The sequence below is a fragment of the Babylonia areolata genome, chromosome 19 (assembly GCF_041734735.1).
Source record: "Babylonia areolata isolate BAREFJ2019XMU chromosome 19, ASM4173473v1, whole genome shotgun sequence".
In the NCBI taxonomy this organism is placed as follows: Eukaryota; Metazoa; Mollusca; class Gastropoda; order Neogastropoda; family Buccinidae; genus Babylonia; species Babylonia areolata.
In genome coordinates, this window is record NC_134894.1 from 31,694,249 (window position 1) to 31,717,101 (window position 22,853).

Here is a 22,853-nt window from a genome sequence, read left to right on the forward strand (position 1 = left end):
AGATGAAAGGAAATGTCCCAGAGATATAATGGAACCCACAGCAAAGGGAAGATAGGGGAAACACAAAATATGACTCAAATATGACTCAGCAAACTGACAAACATTCAATCTCCAATTTGTATAACAGGTTATACAGCAGGTGCATATAGTACTGCATATCACTTTGCATGCTCTGGCTATAGATAAGGATAGTATGTCCATCCTTTACCTATCCTTGCTAATCAATCAATTACAAAGTGAAAAGCGGATACAAAAGTCAAGTGGTTAAAGCATTGGACTTTCAAGCTATAAGGGTCCTGGGTTCGAATCTCTGAATGGCACCTGGTGGGTAAAGGGTGGAGATTTTTCCAATCTCACGGGTCAAAATATGTGCAGACCTGCAAGTGCCTGAACTTCCTTCATGTGTATACACATGCAGAAGATCAAATAATTCTAATTAATTAATATGCATGTTAAAGATTCTCTAATGCTCTGAAAAAACTGCAGCAGAGTTTCAACCAGTCTCCCACTATTGGTCCATGAAGCCTGTGACTTCGTTCAAATTTTGCCTTTACCTATAGTAAATATACTGAACTGCAGAATGGTTGTTAACCAATTTATATGATTGTGGGCACTCAACAACGAAAAAGAAAAAAGAACTGATTTGTCCACCACAACATTGGTCTGACAGCGACACAAAATGACTCGCACAGCAAGACGAACAATCGTACAGCTGACAAACCAAAATGCAAAAGATCAGAGATCTTACTTCGGAACGTCTCTTGGAAAAATGACTGCAGTCAGTCGTTCTGTTACCTGAGCGTGTGTTGTTTGTTTTCCTGTTGGTCTTCCATTCCAAGTTGTTACAGCACCAACTGTCAACAGCTTTTAAATCCAGACTGGATGCCCACTGGGCAAACTTACCAACAATGTACAAGCTGACAGTTTTACGCGGAAATGGACCTTTTTAACTGGTATTTATATAACCAAAAGTCCTGCGACATTGGTTTGTCGCGAAGTAAAAGCGAAAGTAAAGTGTCCACATGACTTAAAATAGAACTTTGTGGAAATTTGTTGACGTCATAAGAATTTTTTTTTAATGACCAAGTAACTAAGTATGTTACGTGTCCCTTTTCTCTAAGACTCCGAAACGAGGCCTACGCATTGATTCCATTCACGAGAGAGAACCGTTAGTAAAAGTTTCGGAAGATTTTTCACTTCTTTCTTCATATTTTTTTTAAAGTCAGCACCAATTATGACGTCATAATCCATTTTTATCAACGAAAATCATTTTAACCAATTCATATAAAACAATATTTTTTGAGAGAGGAGATTTCACAAAAACAAAGAAACAAAGGTCCAGACTGATAAAACGAGCAGCATTCCATTTTCAACCAGCATGCTCTACGACGCCTACCGCGCCATTTTGTTTTAACAGAAATTATTTCCGGTGGATTTATGACTGAACTAAGGCAAGCGACGAAATGAGTGACTTTGAGGTAAAGTTTTGCAAACTGGAAACGTTATATTGTTACGGAATATCGAAGAAAAAGTGTGGTACATATGACTGCAGCCTGCTTTATGATTGATCATCTTCTAGATTTCTTGGCTTTATTGGAAATAAACAAAACACCAGAAACGTGCTCGTGCTGAATGAACTGTAGATATAATGGCTGTATCACAGTGTATGAACCGACGGATGGCCAAGGTATCAATACTCAAAATCTAGTTCTGCGGGATTTGTTCCAGTCGTACTGGAGCATTGTAAATCATAGCCTGATTTGCTGTGTACGTAGTATTTACAGTTTGGATGTAAGATTTCAGAAAAAAAATTGTACCTCGTGTTTACCTTTACAAACCGCTGTATTCGTGTTCATGGTCTGGAGCAATTTGCTAATTTTGGCATAGAAATCCCAGGACTTTTATAAGTTATATTACTTTCTCGTCTCGAAGATTTCATTTAATCAATATAGAGTTGATACATAGCTAATACAGAGCTAAGAATTTCTTAACTTAAACCCACTTCTTCATTTAACAATTACGTGGAAACCCAAGGATAACCCCACGCGGACTGAGTACTGGCTGACAGTGGCCTGATGTTTTGTTGTGCTAATAAGGCAAGACAGGAGACCTATCCAGCATTGCCCATTCCAAGCTGTGTGAGGCGTGGAAAATTTAGAATTTCAGAACGTGTATACCAGTAATCAGGGAATGCTCTCACCTGTCATTACTTGATAAGTTGATATCAGGTAATTAGTAGGGAGTGAGTTAAACTGAAGCTAAGACTGAAAAATGTTGATTTTCCCAAGCCTGTAACTTAAGTGATGTTACTCTTTTTTTATGAAATAAAAATGTTTCATATGGAAATAAAGTCCAGTTTCTCCTCTTTCCAATGTTTTTGTTTTTCTTCAGTTTTTGGTCTTCGTTTGATAAAAGATTAAAAATTGGGGGGGAGTTGGAGGGCTTCTTGCATGTCGTGGCCGACTGCATGCTCTGACTCCGATTGCGTCAACTAAATTTGCTTCACTCTTTTTCGCTTGGCTTGCTTGTCTTATTTGATCTACAGAGCTAATTTTAGTACAGCTGAGTTTGTCTGAACCTGATCTTTTCAGTGAACATTGGGTTTGAAAAACCGCATACTGCAAATATAGCACGTTAAAAACTATTTTCAGTCAATTTTAAACATAACTGTCTCAAAATTTGTAATCAATACAGTAGTAATTACTTTGTTCAGATAAAATTAAAAGGCTCATTTAATTTTCCTTTGAATGATATGCATATTGTGTGACGTTGATAAAGTGGATGAGCTTTTAGCTGTAAGAGAGGTTGTACATCATTCGGATGCCAAAATGGCAGTCGCAGATGAGCCATATTTCAACAGTGATCTTGGTCAGTTAGGGATTATAGGAAAACCTTTGAGTCAGTTTGATTTTACAATCACACTGTTGATTAAATTATTGATAAACATTTAAGAGGGGGTATTTTTCATAAATGAGTGCACAGAAGAGTTCGATCATCAGGAATAACCTGTACTGCGGCTGCCGCACCTCGTTTCGATGCTAACTGAAGTGACAATTGTTTTTTTCTTATTTTCATCATGATGGAATTAATGAAAAGTATGTTGTTGTGGAAATGAAATTAATCAGCAGATATATTTCATGATAGTGATTTTACTCTTATTTACATAACACTTTAACAGAAATCATTATACAAAAAATGTCCACTTTTTCCGAACATCATTCCAGCAACTAATTACTTGTAAAGATGATTTTTTTTTTAATTAAAAAAAATAAAAGTACAGAAAGAAAGAAAAAATCTTGCTGAATGTGACATTTAATTCAAGTCATGGTTGTGTGTGTGTCTGTCAGAGAGAAAGAGAATGGTGATGTGTATTTGTGCATGTGTGTCTGTCCAGTTACAAATATAATGATAAATGATAATAATGGTAATGTTAGATTTTACAGGTCATATGCAACAGATCTAAATCTTTTTCTGCAAATTCATTATTGTTGTACCCCATTTTAAAGGCCTTGCTCTGTTGAATACAAATCACTTTATTTCATCAAAATAGCTTGATAAATGAAGGAACTGTCCCCGTTTCTATTTTGATAAATTTTGTCACGTGAGAATTCACGCAAAAAAAAAAAAAAAAAAAAAAGAATTTTAAAGCTCAGTATCAATAAAATAATAAGGTAATATAGTAGGGAAAAAAAATTAGGCATCTTTACTTCGTACAAAATGTCACTTTCCTTAATTGTTAACTGTCTCTGTTGTTTAGTATACATGCTGTGATGCTGTAAAATTGGAGATTTGTCCAAAAGTTCAAAATGACGCACAGACAGGCTCAGTTTCAATGAACTTCAGTTGGCTGTAACTTTGCTTCTAATGTAGACACGAGCATGATTTATGTTATGGATGTTTGTTTTGACTTATACTGTAGTTTTTTTGTGTTGTTTTTATCTAAGTTTGTTTTGATGTTGTTGTTTTTTCTAAAAAGGTTATCATTACCGACTATGAGATTTTTTTTTTTTTTTTTTTTTTTTTTTTTTTTTTTTTAATGAAAAGGAGCTCATTTTACTGGCTTGATCAGTTGGAATAGACTGGACTTCATGGAGCTCGACATTAGTGGTTGCCCGACTGCCTGAGGCAAATAGATCAAGTAATGCCCTTTCTGAACTTGCCCAATCTGCAAGTTATATTTTTCAAGACTAGCAGTAGCATGTTGTTTTCTATAAAGTCTGTCATGCTCCTGATATTGATCCTCAGACTCACTTGGTCTAGCAGACAAAGTTTTCAGTTTGACTTTGACAAGTGATCACAGGAAAAAGAGAAATATCATGCAGCTCTAAAAGATGATTTGCCATTTGTTGCTATTTTTGGAGAACCAGTGGTAATTTTTCTTTCAGCACAGTTCATCTTCCACCCATCACATCACATAACTCAAATTAGAGAAAACAGTTTTCAGTTGAAATGGCTGAAAGAATTTCCATGGCTGACAGTGAGAGAGAAGACTTATTTTAGCTGTTCAAAACAACAGTCATCTTTTGTGAAACTCAATAAAACAAACATAAGTTAAAGGAAGGGGTTTCACTGCTTCTTTCTCTGTGTGTGTGTGTGTGTGTGTGCATATGTAAGTTTCTGTATGCAGGGCAAGTGCAAAATCTGTCTAGGCAAGTGAATTTTCCAGTGATTTGCCTGACTGGGCAAGTGGGGAAAAAAGTCATTGTTGAGCCCTGCTTTACATTTGTGGCCCAGGCTGCTGGGCATGCAGAACTAAAGATCAGTGAGATTGAAAAATTAATTTCAATATCAGATTATATCAAAGTTAATTTTTTGATAATTGTTATTGTTTTTTGTACAGTGAAAACCAAGATTCATGTTTTTGTTTTCAAAATGTTAACTTGCAAATGCTTTGTTGTTGTTGTTTTTTTTTTGTTGTTGTTGTTGTTTTTTGGGTTTTTTTTGTTTGTTTTGTTTTGTTTTGGTTTTGTTTGAAAATGATGATATGCAAATGCTATGTTCGCAAAACATTTGTGAGTTGTGGATCAGTTTAACTCTATAAGTGTGACAATAAATAAATCATAAAAATGAACTGATTACCTTCCATTTCATTATAAGTTCCAGGCATTTTGAACATGTAAAGCAAGAAGGCGTCCGGATCTGGAAACATGATTAGCAGACTGGATTACCCTGAAATTACCTTATTTCTACTAGATATTTCATTATTATATTATTTTTATATAAAACTTGTCATTTCCTTTTGTGCTTTTTTTTTTTTTTTTTTTTTTCTTTTTCCAGACTTCACCGCCTAAGGAGATAGAAATAGATGCTGATGGAGATGGTGGTGAAGGATTGGTGAATAATTCACCATCTCTTGACCAGGAAGCTGCTAAAGCAAACGGTGATGGTAAATCACGTTCCAAGTCGCGCTCTAAGACGCAGTCGAGATCTCGGTCCCGCTCAAGATCTCGGTCCCGGTCCAGGCACAGACACAAAAGAAGGTAAAATATGGAAATTCAAACAGCACACATAGAACTCTCTCCCCCCCCCCCCCCCCTCCCGCCCCGCCCCCCATTAAAAAAAAAGATATTAAAATGAAATAAATTGAAGAAAAAAAAGACTGCTGGATTCAGTTTAAAAAGTTGTTTGAAAAAAAAAAAAAGTTAAAAGGGGGAAAGTAAACATACTTAAAGTGGTGGAGATTGATAGACTGCAAAAAAAAAGGGTTAAAGGGACTCACTCAGCAAAACTCTGCAAAACTACTATAAACTAAGGAAAGAGAAATGAATAGGGAAGGTTGGTGGATTTCGGGGATGGGGAGGGGATTTGTTGATGATGCTGTCTTTATTCCCTAGATGCTGCCTTCATTCCCTAGTGCTGCATTGGTACAACTCATTTCTGTTTCTGACAGATTTTTATTTTATTTATTTGTTTTTGTTGTTGAAATTACCAAGAACAGAAGCTTCTGTTTTGAAGAAGAGAGAGAGTAATATGATCTCTGAATAGCATTGAACATGCTTGTGATCTAATCATTCAGTCAGAGTATTTCTGAAGGTACTATGTGATGATGAACACAAGCAATCTGGAGCGTTAATTTCTATTTTAGTATTTTTACCAACACCTTGGGGGAGATTTGGCTCAGATTCAGAGTGAGGGTTAGAATATTACTCATGAACGTTTCCTCAGATGTTTGCTGTAAATGTTATTAGTGCTTTCAGATCTGAACCCTGAAGCTGTATGAAAAATAAAGACCTGGTGTGACTTGATTCCATGATATTTTGCAGTAGAAGGCGGCGATCATATTCACGTTCCCGTTCCCGTTCATACACAAGAAGTCGTCGAAGCAGACGCAGCAGATAGTAAGTACTTCAGTCATTAGTAAATGTGAGCAGTTGTGTTTGTGTGTGTGTGAGATAGTGTCTTTTGCTTTCTGTTCAGTTGAATTTATACATTTTAACATAGTTCCAAATACATTTTTTATAAACAAATATTGCCACGAAAAAAGATTCCAACAAGATCCAGATTTGATAGGTCTTCTCTCTCTCTCTCTCTCTCTCTCTCTCTCTCTCTCTCTCTCTCTCTCATGTATATAAAATTTGATGGGATGTAAAAAGTTAAATGGAGGCAGTTTCTATGTAATTACATCAACATTAGGACAAAAGTGAAAATAAACATTTCAGAAAATACTGTTAGAGGTGCCAGCATTCTCATTGGACTTGTTCCATTTAATAATTGTTTGTACTTGTAGCTTATGATCTATTACAGTATATATTTTGTGTGTCTGCACTAGTTGGGTCACAGTAAGTATGTTATTTAAACGTAATTTTAGATAGAAAATTTCCTATTTGTTTCATGATTGTTTAAAAGTTGTCCAAACATGTTACTGCCAATAAAATGATATTGTTTTCAATTTTTTCCAGCTCAAGGAGTAGGAGGTAAGTGGTCATGTTGTGGTTTGTTGCCTGTATGTAACAGGAAATTCATGTTGATAATTTGTGAATATTGAACTTGAATCTTGACTCATTGAATGATTAATGGACTGATGATATGTGATGTTTCACATGGTGTCTGAGTTTAAAGAAATTTTGGAGGTAACACTGACACATTTCATACGTGTAAAAGCCAATTCATGTACATGTATACGAGTGAATGTTAGAGTTGCAGCCCACAAAGAAAGAAGATCTGCAGGGCTTTATTTATTATTATGAGCAAAATTATGACTAGAAAGAAATATCTCTTACTACAGCAAACCCTGCATTCTGTGTAAGCAGGCCTTCGATTCAAACACAGCCCGACACATGATGCCTCAAACAGTTTGCCTTTCCCTGTTTGGTTAAGTGTTCAGACATTATCTTTTATTGGCTTGGACTGTTCATCTGTACTTTGGTAAAGGTGGGGATAAGGACAGGCTGACGTTCCTTGGCTATGAGTATGAGAGTTGAGCAGTGGTATTAGGCAGGGCCTAAGGTGTCTGGCACAGCTTCATCCACAAACATTTGCTGAACAGGGCAGACCATTTCTTCGGAATGTATAAAGCTTGCCCATGTGTTGGTAGTGCTCAGACTGATTCACAAGAACCTGGGTGTGACTGTGTATGGCATGCTCTGGAGTGGGGGTTGAGGGTAATCACTTATGTCAAAGGAACAGCACGAATGATGGTGCAGCCTTCAAAAAAGAAAAAAAGAAGTAAAATGCTATGAAAGTTCAAGGAAGTGCAGACTCATCCAGTTTTACTTGTGTGCTAGTTTGTGCAAAAATTTAATTAAATGTTGCCAAAATGACTAGAGGAAACACTGACCATTTGTTTTAATTCGGAAAACATTCTGAATCGGTCAAGTGCTTTTAATAAATAAAGTAAGATTTCTGATTCTGAGCTGAAAGGAGCAATGCTTTTACAGTGTATTTTTTTCCATTATAGAATTTGGTTTTGTAATAGAAATGTGTATGGAAAGGAGAAAACTGAAAAGATATAGGAAAAAAAATGATTTCCATTCAGTGGTACTGCTTTACAAGAGATGTTGAGAACCTTTACTTGTGTGTGTGTTTGTGTGCTTTGATCTTCTTAACAAAACATAATAGACAACTTGGTAGGGGTGAGGAACTGTATATTCAGTGTAGCAGTGTGCATATAATCTTGTTGATGTTACAGTCGGGGTCGAAGAGAATACGACGATGATTATAGGCGGCGTGACAGCCGTTCACCAATGTCCAATCGCAAGCGACACCATGGGGATAGGGTAAGAAATCTGAATGAGGGTTTGATGATTGCATCCAGCTTGAGAATTCTGTGGTTGCAAGTGTAGACTTGAACTGTAATTGAATTTAGTTTGTTGGTTTTCTTCTTTTTTTCCTCTTTTTTTATGTCACTATGAATAAAACTAAGATAAGCAAAATCTGTGGCATGGCTAATTGTTGCATGTACACACACCAAATGTCATTTTGATTTTGTTTTTCATTTTAATTATCTCGAAGGGTGTGGTCATGCTGATGGTTGTTTAAAGTTTAGTACTTTAGCACAAACATCTAAGTATAGTTCAGTGTATATGAAAGTGTCAGATGCTGATTCCATGGCAAGGTACTTTGGGCACAGTGAGATTCAAATGCTGCGTGTGTGAATTGCAGTTGTGTATTATATCTTATGTATGCATTGTATGGTGTGGCTGTTGTAACAGGATAACCCAGAACCAAACAGATGCCTTGGGGTGTTTGGGCTGAGCTTATACACACAGGAAAGGGGTCTCCGGGAAGTGTTCGGCCGTTTTGGGCATATCTCTGAAGTGCAAGTGGTCTACGATCGCCAGGTAAGTAACAGAAGGAATTTTGATGTGTGTGCATTGTCCTTGTTTTTTGTTTTGTTGTGTTGTTTTCACTTCAACAGGCGCAGTAGTCAAATAATTAAAGCATTGGACTTTCAATCTGAGGGTCCCTGGTTCAAATCTCGGTGATGGTGCCAGGTGGAGATTTTTCCGATCTCCCAGGTCAGCATATGTGCAGACCTGCTTGTGCCTTGTTGCTGCTACATACACTGCATTTTGAGGTAATGTTCCTGCTTTATAGGTACATATTTTCCAGTTTCAAGTCCTGGGTTGTTGAGGTAGGGGGAAGAGATAGGATTCATTCCATATTTTCGAAACTAGAAACCATCACTTGGTCTTAAAAATGTATCAGTCAGTAAGAGCTAATTGATGGTAGAGATGCACTGTCATTTCCTGGAGGAATGGAGCATAAACATTCTCATTTACTAGTCTCATTCAGGTGAATGACACAGGTAGGTTATGTTGGACAAGGCCCAGGCATGCAGTAGTTGAAAACAAAATTTATTATACAGCCAGTAACAGCCAAGGGAATCATTGAGTAGACGGTGCACCATAGGGAGACAGGAATTATACTTTTATGTGTGTGAGTCTGTGTGTGCTATATTGCTATATTGTGCACCGTAGGGAGACCGAAATTTTCCTTCTGTGTGTGTGAGTGTGTGTGTGCTTGAGTGTCATGGAGTATTGCTCAGATTACCTGACAGCTCAGCAAAAGACTGTATCAAAGTATATTATGCTCTTTTTTTTCTTTTTCTTTTTTAATTCCAGACGGGTCGTTCTCGTGGCTTTGCCTTTGTGTACTTCAAATCTCCAGATGATGCTTTGGAGGTGAGATCTTGAGTAAATTAAGCTCTCTCAGACTTGCCATCTGCTATGTTTTGCATGTACTTTGCTGTGCCAAGCTCCAAAATGTTGTGCCCAGAATTCAGAAGATTAAACATGATAAAATGATTAATAAAGGATGAAGATAAATATTGGAGGTAGATAATTTGCCTGCCACAGTAGTAGCACATAATAATCAGCCAATGGGAGTTCTGGTAAGGCAGTAGATGATTATTCATAAAAGGGGTAAAAGCCAGCATTCGACATACCATGCTTTTCATCTGGATTTGTTCTTCAGTTGTGATTATTCTTTTGGTTTGGGGTTTTTAAATTGTTTTTCAATTTTATGATTAAAAACCTGTGACAATGCTCAGTCCAAAGAGGATGATAAACTTTGCATTTTGTGTCAACTCCCTTCAGAGTTGAACATGTTCCACATCTTTCAGTACTCAAGTACAAGATAAGTTTGGAGCATGCATTTGTAAATGCGTGTAGATTGTGAGAACAAGGATGAGTGCGTCAGACAGAGTGAACAAGTCTGGCCATAGAATGGGAATTTGAGTTCTTTACTCTTTTTGCAGGCTAAAGATCGGTGCAATGGTATCGAAATCGATGGACGGAAGATCCGGGTGGACTTTTCTATCACCGAGAGAGCTCACACCCCCACACCTGGAATATACCTCGGCAAACCATCAGATTCATGGTCTTCGTTAGTTCTTATTTCAACTCACAATTTGTATAGAAATAATGAAATACATGTTATCTTGTGTGTGTGTGTGTGTGTTGTTGTTGTTGTTTTTTATGATTAGCTGTGCATCTTTATAATTCTTTTACTGAAAAAGATAATGACAAGGGAATTGTAAACCAGTGAAGAAAACCAAACTAGAATATTTCTGGAGATAGATTATATTCTTTTGATAGGATATAATGTGTGGTGTATTTGATGTGTGGTGTAGTCTATGATTGCTTGCCCTAGTCTGTTAGTATGGGGTCTACTGTTGAAAAAGTGGGAATCATTAACCTTTTTGCTGCCAGGAAAATAAGATTTAAGTGAAATCTATTTGCCAGGGGGTTTTTTTTGGTTTTTTTCTCCAAAAAAACAGGTACAAATTAAAAAAAAAAAAAATCTGTGCTCTTTGTTATTGGAGAAAGACCCTTAAAAGTATATATTTTCTGAACATGATTTCCCATTTTATATATTTTTAGTGACATGTGGTTGTTTTGAAATCAGTGTTTTGTTTTTTGTAACATTTTGTGCTTGTTCATTACAAACATTAGTCAGGTAATTTGCATTAAAATATCCTATTTTCTGGACAAATGGATATCTGCACACACAAAATCATTCTAGAACAACCACTTTTTTTTTTCTTTTTTTTTTAAAGAGATAGATACACAATGCATTGTGACTTCTCCACGTGATAATATGGATGTGAGGTCATGCCCCCTCAGTCCCTACCTCAGTCACTTCGTGTCATCTGCTAAACTGTACAGCCAGCATCACTCACTAATACTCGTTGTCATGGCCACTCTCTTGGTTGCTCCCTTTATTTTCTATCAAATCGTCCTATAAATGTTCATCACTGTCTTCTTCAAATTTATGCTTCAATTTTTTCTGAGCATCAGCTAAAGAAAGCAATCTTGGTTGATTTAGTTCGCCACAATCGCATGTCTTGAGCACGGCATCAGTCCGTCATTTTGTAAGCGAGCGAGGAGAGGAGTCAGGCAAACACTGCATCCAGTAACCCAACCAAAATGTTCAAATAAAGGACTGCCTTAAGATGTGTGTTTCTAGCTATAAATAAAATCTAGAAAGATTCCTCAAGCTAAAGCGACCAGTACTTTTGTCAACGAACTGAATGCAAACCAGGGAAAAGTCAGAATATTTTGATGAAAAAATTATCTCGTCATTGTGGCAGCGAAGCGTACATGCTTGCAATGACGAGTTATCTTGTCATATAGGCAGCCTAGGGGTTAAGAAACAACTGAAGCCACTTGACAAGAGATGTAAATCTCTGAAAACTCGAGGTGCTTGTGCCAGTGTGTTCATGCGATTGCTCTTGCTACTGTCGGCTGTTATCTTTAGCTGTCAGAAATCTCAACTTGTCATCACACTCTGTGTCTTTTATTTTGGCTCTTCACCAGCTGTATTGTTGAATACTTCATGTCACCTCTGTATCCATTCTTACCTTTGTATATTTCTTGTGTATATATGTGTGTGTGCCATGGCAAACAGACAGTGGAACATGTTCTCAGTTTATGCAAAGGACAGTACACATGGAGGCACAGCCAAGTGCCAAAAGAAATTGCACACATGGTAACCACTGTCCAAGGAGCACCCATGCCTCCAGAAGTTCCAGTAGAGTTCCTCTCTGCAGAAGATGATAAAGTCTGGCCAGGAACAGCAGTAACATCCAGAGCATGGAAATGTGGGCTGCTTGATAGTGCCGAAGATTGGGAAGCACAGCTGACCTACCAGAGGGGAAGAAACACCCGGAAATCACCAGCAAGAGCGGCATGAGACCTGACATAGTGCTCCACTCAAGGCAACGAAACAAGCGATTCTGATTGATCTCACTGTGCTATACGAAAGGAGAATGGAGGAAGCCCGCATCTACAAGACTGAGAAGTATACTAGTCTAGCCAGCAGCCTGAGAGAATCTGGCTTCCAAGCCAAAGTCCTCACCATAGAGATTGGTGCAAGAGGGTTTGTGGGCACATCTGCCTACAGCTACAGCTGTCAATTTCTGGCAGAGAGAGGACATGGGCTCTCAAGGCAATGGCAGAAGCAGCAGAAAAGAGTTTCAGCTGGATTTGGTAGAGGAGGAATGAAAGTAAACTTATTAAGGATTAAATTTCACTACTCAAACTAGGCATATGATGGCTTAGTGGTTAAAATGTCTGCAAGGAAAGGTGACTCAGTCCTGAAGTAGTGACCACTCTGGAGGCGCGGGTTCGAACCTGCTGAGGACCAGGAAAAAAAGGGGGGGCAGCAGTACAAGGGCATCCAGGAGTCATGACCTGGGTGCGGCCCGGCCCCCTTAGAGTGTAGGTTAAGGCCGATACACTTGACTGAGGGGGGACTTCTTCTCTGAAGACCGTGTACTGTCCGGCTCTCCCTAGAGTTTCTTATCATGTGGCTTCATTTCTGCCTTTCTGGATCTCATCTCCTTGGTTGTTGTTTTTTTTTTCTTTTATGTTTATTCAAGGATAAGAAGTAACAGCTCTGTTTCTGTGTTGCATTACAAAGCTCTGTTTCGGTGTTGAGTAACAAACTTTTTAAGTTGTGTTGACTAACAGTCAGTTGTTCAGGTGTTTCATTCTGCCATGTGTGTGTATGTTTCCAGCAGTCGTCGCTCACCTGGCCGCAGATATTCCTCCTCCTACCGTCGTTCACGCTCCCCGTATGGCTATGCCTACCATCGATCTCCGTCATACTCACCACCTCGTAAGTATTATTGACGGCTGGCTGACTTAATCCATCTGACAGGCACAGCACTGTGATGGCCAACCCATGATCTAGACAAAGGAACAAACAGATGCCAGCTGACTCCAGTGATGACCTTGAAGACTGGTTTTATGGCCAGGAAGTTTTGTACAGAAGAAAGGGGCGCAAGCTCATCTTTCAAAGCAGGAAAGAAGTGCACAAATCTGCTTGTGTTCAGATGATATGATGTATTTACCTGGAGAAATCCCCTCGGCTTGATTTGATGCTGAGACACTGCAAATCTTGACTGGCTGTGTTGCATAAAACGTGGGCCAGTGCCATTTTTGCTTTGGTGTCTGCAGCACTTTGGTGTTAGCGGTTGAGAGTGGGACCATTATGGGCTTGAAAGGCAAGACCGTCTCCAGTCAGAAAAAAATGGTCAAACTTGGTTCTTTTTTTTTCTTTTTTTTTTTTTTGAGCTGTTTTTAAAAAAATGAGTGGAAGGATTGAAAGCAAATATTTTCTTCTCCAGTAAAGAAAATGAAAAAGTGTGATAGGTGGTTGCGTTTTTTTGCCAGGAGGTTAAAGCGTTTTGGTAACTGATGAAGAGACATTTTCACTTTTCTGTTAACACACAGTATTTCTTTGGTCAAGGTTTGTGGACATTTATATAAGTAGTTATATCATCAGTGGCTTCTTTCATCTGTTTGATTGTTATGTTCCTGGCTGTCATTAAAATTTCATTCATGCTGTCAGGTGTTGTTTTTGTTGTGTGTCTTTTTTTTCCTTCTTTTTTCTCTATCAATTGAGGGATTCTAAGTTCTGTTTGATCCCACCCAACCCCCTTTCTAAGTTTATGAGTAGAGGAATTATTTAATGGTCTATATGAAACTGTCCATCTTGAAGTGATAGAAAAATATATATTCTGAATCGTAATGATAATGACTGGATTCTGCTGTGTATGGTTCAATAGGACTTTGTGCAGATGAAAGGATTGCTTAGAGCATTTGTAAGCTTTGCAAATCTTACAGAGTGACAGATGGCAGCATTGCTTGTGATTATGTCCCGAACTGTAAAGATTTTAATGTGCGCTTCATTTTGAAAGCCTTCCAAAAATTCAGAAAACAGTGGCATTGATTATTTTCGCATTCTTTATTGAACTGTCATGTTCATTATTGAACTCGGTAAATTTTCTTACTTCAAAAACTTGCATCTTAATGTGAAGAAATAGCTATGTTAGCATTGATGTGTGGTTATTTGGAACAAGTACTGGAATTTAAGACAAGCTGATTGTGAAAGATAACATAAGTACTTTTGTGTGAAAGAACTTATGGCCTTTTAAATCTTTCTCATATAGATTTTTCCTGTGGGTGTAGGTGTTTGGTTAATGATTTCCAGATTGAAATACGCATTCCACTTCTGTTTACCACGAAAAGGACTTCTTGTTATGTTATCTTTGTCGTGCATATGTTTGCTCAAAGCAGTACCAGTTTCATAAGAGACTCAGATTTAGTCTGTATTTTTACAATTATGATAAAAGTAATTTTGAACTCACAGCACCACTTTTAACATTACAAGTTAAAGATAGGAGATTTGAAGAAATACTCTTTTGCGTGTGAATCATGCATTCAGTCATTGATCTGGATTTCCACCTGCAAGTAGGCAGAGAAACAGTTGCTCAGAATGAGACATTTTTTGTCTGAGATAGTCTTAGGCTTCTGCCCTTTTTAGTTGGTGGGTAGTTGGAATATCAACCACTTTATGATTGTGCATCTCCAGTAACAGGAGTGTTGTATATGACACCGTCAGTACACCTTTGTTTTTGGTGTTTTCCTCCTTTATATATTGAAACTTTTGTGAAAAAATAGTTGAGTGAGCCGTCAGGGTTTTAAATCTCAAAATATTGCCGTTCGTTTTTGTTTTGTTTTTTTGTTTTCTAGCTGACAGAAGGTGACTTGGTAGTTTAAACAACCAGTATGTTTTGAACATGGAAGTGAAATTGTTGCTAAATGAGAAGTTTGGTGTGGACAGATTTAGAACATTGAATTTTTTTGTCTTTTGCCAAATATTCACTTTTTACCATACAGTTTAAAGTTTGTTCAGCAAGTTAGATTGTATGTTCCTTCATTGAATATTTTTCTTTGTGATGTTGGGGGAATGCTGGATGATGTGTGAAAAAATGGGGAAAAAAGAAAAAGCGTTTGTGACCATCATATTTTGTATTACATTCTGCCCTAGTTTGATTGGTTTTCTTTTTGTTTTTGTCCCCCATGGCTGTTATTTGAAAAACATAAAAACATATTTTTTGCATCCAGCAAGGTGGGACAGTTTAATGTCATGCTCTTTTTGTGTTACTTTCTTTTCTGCTGTGCGATGCTTTATTCAAGTTGCACTCCAGGCTGATTTGCTGAGTCAGAGTCTCTGGAATAGGCTGCCTAAGACCTTTGTGTTTGTCCATGTGTTTTTCCATCACTTTTATCTTTATGTGTGTGCTTTCTCATTGATGATGTAATAAATTTGCTGTTTGCAAGCCATCATAACAAAGTGTTCTTTTCTTTCATGTTGCCAAGGTATATGAAGAAAAGAAGAAAATGAGAAGATGGGAGTGTGCGTGAAGAAAACGGCACAGAAGATCAAGCCGTACAGAAGAAAGTGGCAAACCATTTCTCAAATGAAGAGAGTGTGCCATAGAGAAGAGGCTGTTGTAAAGGGGAAAGGAAAGGGGGGAAGGGGACTTGCGTGAGAAGAGGAGGAGGCTGGAGGCGGTGATGGTTGATGATGCTGGGTGTCAAGCCGTGGATTGTGAGCAAGGAGAGGAAGAGGAGGTTCCATCTTAAGGCTGCAGGGATCATCTTCTCACCTCAGATGTCACATGACACCCACAGTCCTTGCAGATGGGTATGGAATCTGTTGTTTTGTCTGTGTGAGGTGGAAAGCACTTGCATTTCTTATACTCTAGCATTTTGAATCATCAGTGTTAATAAGTTAAATATGCAAAACTAGGTAAGTTTTTTCTGGGGAAAAAATCTTTTGTCTCTGTGCATGTGTTTTAAAGACAGTCAATGAAATAATCCAAATTCCATAAAACAACACAAAATATTTCTCTCTTTTTTCTCAGTGCAGATAATTTCATTCAAGTGGTTGATGGGCTAGAAGATGTAAACCTATGGTTCAGAGAACATATCCAGGTTACTTCTTCCCCCATCAGAAGGGCCATGAGTGGATTAGTAATAATAATATAAATAATGGTATTTATATAGCGCTGAATCTTGTGCAGAGACAGATCAAAGCGCTTTTGCACCATTCACACGCATGCATAACTCTTAAAACTAAAGACAAGGAAGAGGCAGCAAGGGAGGCTATTTTGGGAAGAGGTGGGTTTTAAGGCCAGACTTCAGAGCTGAGTGTGGAGACTTAACGAAGCGAAAGAGGAAGTTCATTCCAATTGCAAGGTCCAGAGACAGAGAAAGAACAGCGGCCAACTGTTTGAATCTGGGTATGCGTAAACAGTGGATCCGAAGCCAATCGTAGTGAGCGAGATGGAGTGTAGAGGTGAAGGCAGCCACAGAGATAGGAAGGGGCAGTTTTGTGAATACATCTATAACATAGAGTGCTGATCTTGTACTTTATTCGGTGTGAGACAGGGAGCCAGTGGAGATGTTGCAAAAGAACATCTTCTCAGGTGTTAGTCTTTCGGGAGAATCACTAAATTTTGGTTCAGTGTGCAGCATGCACTTAAATCACTTGAAAAAACAAAAGACCTCTGTGCAGCATGTGCTTGTCTGCCAAAAATCTGCAGAAGAGAGGTTGGAAGATTTGGCTCAAATACGGTGTGAAGATTTTTTAGGCATGGCCTATGTTCCCCATCTGTCCTTGCTAAAGTCCACTCAAGTAAACAAACAGATGGGGAAAATAGGCCATGCCTAAAGTTGTCTGAGGTCGAGCATGTAGTTTTCGTGCAAATTTTACAGAAGATGGCATGCCCTTGTACACAGCAGAGTATGCCAAAAGCACTTTCAGTAATTTTATAAAGTTTACACATTGGTGTTTGGGAAATAATTCATCAGACTGGTTCAAGATAACAGCACAATTTTGTCCTCAGCCAGAAATGCTGCTGCACTTTGCTTTCTCAGTTTCACATGAATTAAGTGGTATTTGCTTTCCTGTTGTTAAAGAGAAATGCAAGTGCTTCCACTGTTCATGATCTGCACTTTATTTTCCTTTGATTTCACCCCTGGCATTCTAGTGTAAAGGCTTTTCGTCTCAACTCTTGGATTTTAGGAGGAAAGGACAGAAACAGTGTATTCAGTGTGGGACCACCTGCTGTTAATCCTTGGCTGTGTGTGATGCTGCTTCCTGGGTGTTTCCTTTTTAACACTTGGTGTGTCATACTTGAGTGCCCACCAGGTGTGTTGCGCTGTATTCAGTATTCCTTCTTTACTGTAGATGTCACTGTTTGGCTTTGTATTCGCTATTCCTTCTTTACTGTACCCACCTTTGTGTTCCCTTGTTTTCACTATTACTCATTCATTGTACCCGCCTCTGAATGGCTTTGCTTTTACTACTCTTCCTTCACTGTACCCGCCACTGTATGGCTTTGCTTTCACTATTCCTCCTTCACTGTACCCGCCTCTGCGTGGCTTTCCTTTCACTATTCCTCCTTCACTGAACCCGCCTCTGTGTGGCTTTCCTTTCACTATTCCTCCTTCACTGTACAAGCCTCTGTGTGGCTTTCCTTTCACTATTCCTCCTTCACTGTACACGCCTCTTCGTGGCTTTCCTTTCACTATTCCTCCTTCACTGTACACGCCTCTGTGTGGCTTTCCTTTCACTATTCCTCCTTCACTGTACCCGCCTGTGTATGACTTTGCTTTCACTATTCCTCCTTCACTGTACCCACCTCTGTATGGCTTTGCTTTCACTATTCCTCCTTCACCGTACCCGCCTCTTTGTGGCTTTGCTTTCACTATTCCTCCTTCACCGTACCCGCCTCTTTGCTTTCACTATTCCTCCTTCACTGTACCCGCCTCTTTGCTTTCACTATTCCTCCTTCACCGTACCCGCCTCTTTGTGGCTTTGCTTTCACTGTTCCTTCACTGTACCCGCCTCTTTGTGGCTTTGCTTTCACTATTCCTCCTTCACCGTACCTGCCTCTGTGTGGCTTTGCTTTCACTATTCCTCCTTTACCGTACCCGCCTCTTTGTGGCTTTGCTTTCACTGTTCCTTCACTGTACCCGCCTCTTTGTGGCTTTGCTTTCACTATTCCTCCTTCACCGTACCTGCCTCTTTGTGGCTTTGCTTTCACTATTCCTCCTTCACCGTACCCGCCTCTGTGTGGCTTTGCTTTCACTATTCCTTCTTCAATATACCCACCTCTTTGTGACTGAGTTTCCACTATTCCTCCTTTGCTGTAGCTGCTTCTGTGTGGTTTTACTTTCACTATTCCTTCTTCGTTGTACCCACCTCTGTATGGCTTTGCTTTCAGTTTCACTATTCCTCCTTTACTGTACCCACCTTTGTGTGGCCTTCTTTTCACTATTTCTGATTTACTGTACCCAACTGTGTGTGGCTTTGCAGTCATGTGATTATTCTTCCTTTCCTGTACTGGACATCTTGTGCATTGTGTATTCATAGAGCTGCATTCCCTGTCCCCTTACTCTTTGCTTGGAATGGCTTTTTCACTGACCGTGCACTGTCATGTGGCTTTCTGTGCTGCATGGTACTTACCGGTACTTGGCTTTGCTTACCTCCTGGAGTTGGGTAGTGTGTTTAATTTGTCCCTGTGCTTTTCTGACCTTAACACGTTTTATCCCAAGCGCTACAATAACCTCATTTTTTCGGACCAAGTAATTTTGCAGGTCTTGAAGGCCGAAAGAGGGTGTAGGTCAGAGAAATAGTAAAAATTTTGTTTCTCAATGGATCGTAAAATTTGGTGTGCTATTTGTACAGTGAAAACTGAGCTCGAAAGTATGTGTGAAATATTTATTGAATAAAATATGTAAGCTTGAACTGCAACAAACAAAACATCTGAAAGTGAGGTTCAGAACACAAGTTCTTTGTTCTGTGGTGTCTGTGAGTGTACACTTGTGTTAACAGGGACACAAGCTGACTTACCTTGCTGTATTGATAGAAGTTAGGTGGACAAACCTGTTTTGGTTCTTAAGAAGTAAAAGGATGGTTTGACAATGCAAGTTCCTCATTCCACTGTTTCTCCTGAGTGCACATCTTAAGGGATGCATGACATGGGATGAGATGAGTTTCTGGGCATGGGCCCTTTTACTGTATCACCAATTTTTCTCTGCATGGTGTAAACTGTGTATGATTTGATAATTTAGCATTCCTGTTGCACATCTAAATAAAATAAAATAAAATAAGATTAAATGAAAATCTTGGAACACAGCTGAATTGGGTTGTAAGAAGAGTCAGCAAGTAGAATTTTGCCAGAAGCCTCTGTTTTCCTTGCATTACTTAGTGGCTGTGGCAACAGTTGCTAATTTTTGTGTTTATTATCCACATTTGGTTTCAAATTACCATTGTCATATCCACAATGGTCATAAATAGACATTGCATATGGAGAAAGGTTATTAAAATGAAATAAAAAATAGGTAGTAAAAGACTCGCTTTTGATACAAAGTGTCCAGTATTCCAGACAATAGGTTTGTTGTCAGGGACTAATAATTGGACATGACAGTGGAGGTAAAGTGAAGACCTCAACTGAAGGCAAGACCAAAGGGAAGTTTTGAGTATTATTCAGGAAAGAGGGAAAGGATGGACAGAGAGATGTGAGTACCCAGATATCATGGACTTCAAAAGAGTAGCAGAAGTTGTGGGAAGAGTGGGGTGGGAACTATATATGACAGTAATAATATTGAATCACACACACACACACACACACACACACACACACATGTATTTAGATTCACACATAAAAAGTTATACACAGACACTTTTAAGGACTGAAACATTTTGGCAGCCACCTCCAGTGAAAACAGACTAAGAAATATTGTCTGTTGTGCAGGCAAACCATCACTGGCTGTTGCTAGAAAATAAATGAAATATTTAACTGGAATGAAATATATACACCTGTTCTGCCAAGTGTAAGAGGTGTGCTGTGAGTGAGGTGTGCTGTGGCCAGATAGGGTTGTAAGTTGCAGTTGATGTGTTTTGTCTTTGTAAATTTTTGTAAGCTGTTGAGTGTAGTTTTCTTGCAGTTGTTGAGTTGTCTTGTTTTTAGGTTTGTCGTCATAATTTCTAGTGTTAGGTGTCTGTGTAGTGTAACTGTTAGCTTTTTTCTTGTTTAGTTTTCAGTTTCATCTGAGTTATTTTTTTGTTTCTATGTGAAGGTGCAATTCAGTTAAGTTTGTCTCTGTGTTTGCTGGTAAGCTGCTTGACATTCATTCAACCAGTAATGTCACATTATGTGGTCTTGGATCATATGGGGAAGTCAGGAACTCTGTGTAAGTACACAGTCTATACTTCATATATTAAGTGACTTGATTTTCATAATAAATGACAGCACATTTTTCCTCCTTCATACAACATTGAGATCCAGATTTTGTCACTGGTGGTCTGTATTGTTCAGAATGAACTGGTTGAATCACTGGAGTAACAACATTAACAGCTCTTTGCCTATCATCCAGCCTCCATGTTGTTATCTGTGTGAAGCAAGTCATGAAGTGCTTGCTGCTGTTCTTAGAAGTGTGCAGTCATAGCCATCGCTAAGGCAATAGACTGATATTGTGGAAATGTTGAACACACAACTATCATTGATAGGAATAGATTTATCTTATGGAAATATTCAGCACACAACAGGTCATTTGTGACGGAGGAGGGTGGCAGCATGGTTAAAACATTCATCTGCAATGCAGTGTCCATGAGGGTCTGGGTTCAACTCCTGGTCTTGACCTTTCTCCCAAGTATAGATGGAAAGTTCAACTGAGGATCTAGTCATTAGGATAAGATGATAAACTGAGGATGCACTTAGCACACTGGAAAAGAACCCCTTGCAACATAGTGTTGTCCTGGCAAAATTCTGTATTAGATATCCACTCTGATAGGTACACAAATGTATTTTTACGCATGCACTCAAAGCCAGACAAGTGTGTTGGGTTATGCTGCTGTCGGGCATCGTCGAGCAGATGCGTGATGTATATTATAGATATATTTGTCTGAATACAGTGATGCCTCATTGAGAAACCGAAACACAGTTTGGACTCTTCAGTTTGTTGTTGATTTCTGATGGTAAGCAAATTACTCGACTGACTTACAACTATGAGTTATTGAAGTAGGCTTTGATGTTTTCAGTAATGGTTTGAGTTTTGCATTTAACTGATCACCTCACCTGCAGTGTGTTATTTTGTTTCTCACCTTTAAATTTCTTCTGCATGATTTGGAACAACTTATGCATGGTTTGTGGAGTCTTTGTCTCTATCATTTCTATGCTCATCTAGAAGAAAAAATGTGCGAGAAGAAAAAATAACCAGTGAATGTGTTATTATTTCTGATTACAAAAAAGCATATGTGACAAGGAAAATGTTATACAGGACAGAATTAGGGTGCTGGTTTGCTCAGGGGCGCTTTGCGAAACACAAGGTGATTTTGATCAGCAGCATACCAAGTGTGTTGATGAATAAACTTGAAATGTGTGCAGTTTGGAAGACAGAAGATTGAAGAAAACTCTCCATATCTTTCCATGTGTTAATCAGTCTTGCCTTTGGTGTTTGTCAGTGGGTGACACATATGCATGGAGCAAAAAGGGTGAGTATTAATGAGAAAGGAAGTATCTTTTTATCATGTGTTTTTTTATCAATAAATCAAACTGAACAGCGTTTCAAGTGTTGTGATCTCTGTCATGCGTGTGTGTTGTTTGGGTGGAGTACACATCATTCACAATCATAGTATGTTGAACATTAATTTTTTATCAATAGTTAAATGTTAGGACAATATGTTTCAAACAAAGTAGAGTGGGGGAACGATGATTTGAATCTTTCAGACAGGCATGATAGCCAAGTGGTTTAAGTGTTGGACTTTCAATCTGAGGGTCCCAGGTCCGAATATCAGTAACAGCGCCTGGTGGGTAAAGGATGGAGATTTTTCCAATCTCCCAGGTCAACATGTCATGTGCAGACCTGCTTGCGCCTGAGTTCCCTTTGTGTGTATACACAAGCAGATGATAAATATGCACGTTAAAGATCCTGCAATCCATGTCAGTGTTCAGTGGGTTATGGAAACGAACATACCCAGCGTGCACACCCCTGAGGATGTAGGAGCGAACATGGGAGTTGCAGTCCACAAATTAAGAAAAAGAAAACCTTTCAAAAAAGGCAACAGGACTTTCCAGTTTTGGGGGGATAGGGCCAGTTGTATGTGTGATATGACTGCAGTTTATGCTTGGTGGACTCGTCAGTTAGCTCAACAATTGCAGGTAATCGTTCCTCTTGGAAAGTGATCAGGGCTGGTAAAAACTGCATACACGCAAACGGCCATGCCTGAATGTGTGTGTATGTACTGCTACGTGCTTAGCATGGACACACAAGCACAGTCAACTTGAAAGTTACCCCCATCCCTGTCCATACCAACATGATGCCCTTCTGCATTTTATTAACCAATTATGAAAGATCCCCAGCAGTTATAAAAACATTCAACCATTCCAGGTGGTTGAAAATACATTTATGCAGTGGATAGATCTAAACATTTATATAGAATTTAGAAATGATGTATATGACTGGTGGTAAAATTACATGCAATACAGACAAAAGATCCATACAAATGATTAATATGGTTAGTGTGGTATGACGACATGCTGTTCAGGT

General features: G+C 38.7%; 2 protein-coding genes across 11 annotated transcripts in view; one reads left to right on the forward strand and one right to left on the reverse strand.

Moving 5' to 3' along the window:
* Positions 1–1,025, reverse strand: part of LOC143293632 (antiviral innate immune response receptor RIG-I-like) — a 35,777-nt gene extending 34,752 nt beyond the window's left edge. For 2 of the 3 annotated variants that reach the window (XM_076604723.1, XM_076604722.1), the window contains exon 1: positions 796–1,025. In XM_076604723.1, coding sequence (XP_076460838.1) covers positions 796–833 — 38 coding nt within the window. In that variant the 5' untranslated portion in view covers positions 834–1,025. Of the gene's footprint in view, positions 1–748 lie in introns of all 3 variants that reach the window. The other variant, XM_076604725.1, reaches the window with a different exon arrangement.
* A 309-nt stretch (positions 1,026–1,334) lies between these two features.
* LOC143293633 (uncharacterized) lies at positions 1,335–21,869 on the forward strand. Of its 8 annotated transcripts, none has more exons than XM_076604731.1 (10): positions 1,335–1,478; positions 5,278–5,480; positions 6,264–6,338; positions 6,900–6,914; positions 8,129–8,216; positions 8,652–8,780; positions 9,564–9,623; positions 10,199–10,326; positions 12,962–13,062; positions 15,612–21,869. In XM_076604731.1, exons 1-10 carry the CDS (start codon positions 1,464–1,466, stop codon positions 15,617–15,619), a joined length of 822 nt encoding a protein of 273 aa, XP_076460846.1. In that variant the 5' UTR covers positions 1,335–1,463; the 3' UTR covers positions 15,620–21,869. The 8 variants fall into 8 exon arrangements, with proteins under 8 accessions (XP_076460846.1, XP_076460849.1, XP_076460850.1 ...); XM_076604734.1 differs by having other exon boundaries at positions 10,199–10,320; XM_076604735.1 differs by having other exon boundaries at positions 10,199–10,320; positions 12,965–13,062.
* Positions 21,870–22,853: the final 984 nt, after the last annotated feature.

What these genes read in the sequence shown, in the direction of transcription:
- LOC143293633 (XM_076604727.1), top strand. An exon ending in AGGCACAGACACAAAAGAAG is followed by an intron (nt 5,481 to 6,263) that starts GTAAAATATGGA and finishes GATATTTTGCAG; the next exon opens with TAGAAGGCGGCGATCATATT. An exon ending in CTCCAGATGATGCTTTGGAG is followed by an intron (nt 9,624 to 10,198) that starts GTGAGATCTTGA and finishes CTCTTTTTGCAG; the next exon opens with GCTAAAGATCGGTGCAATGG.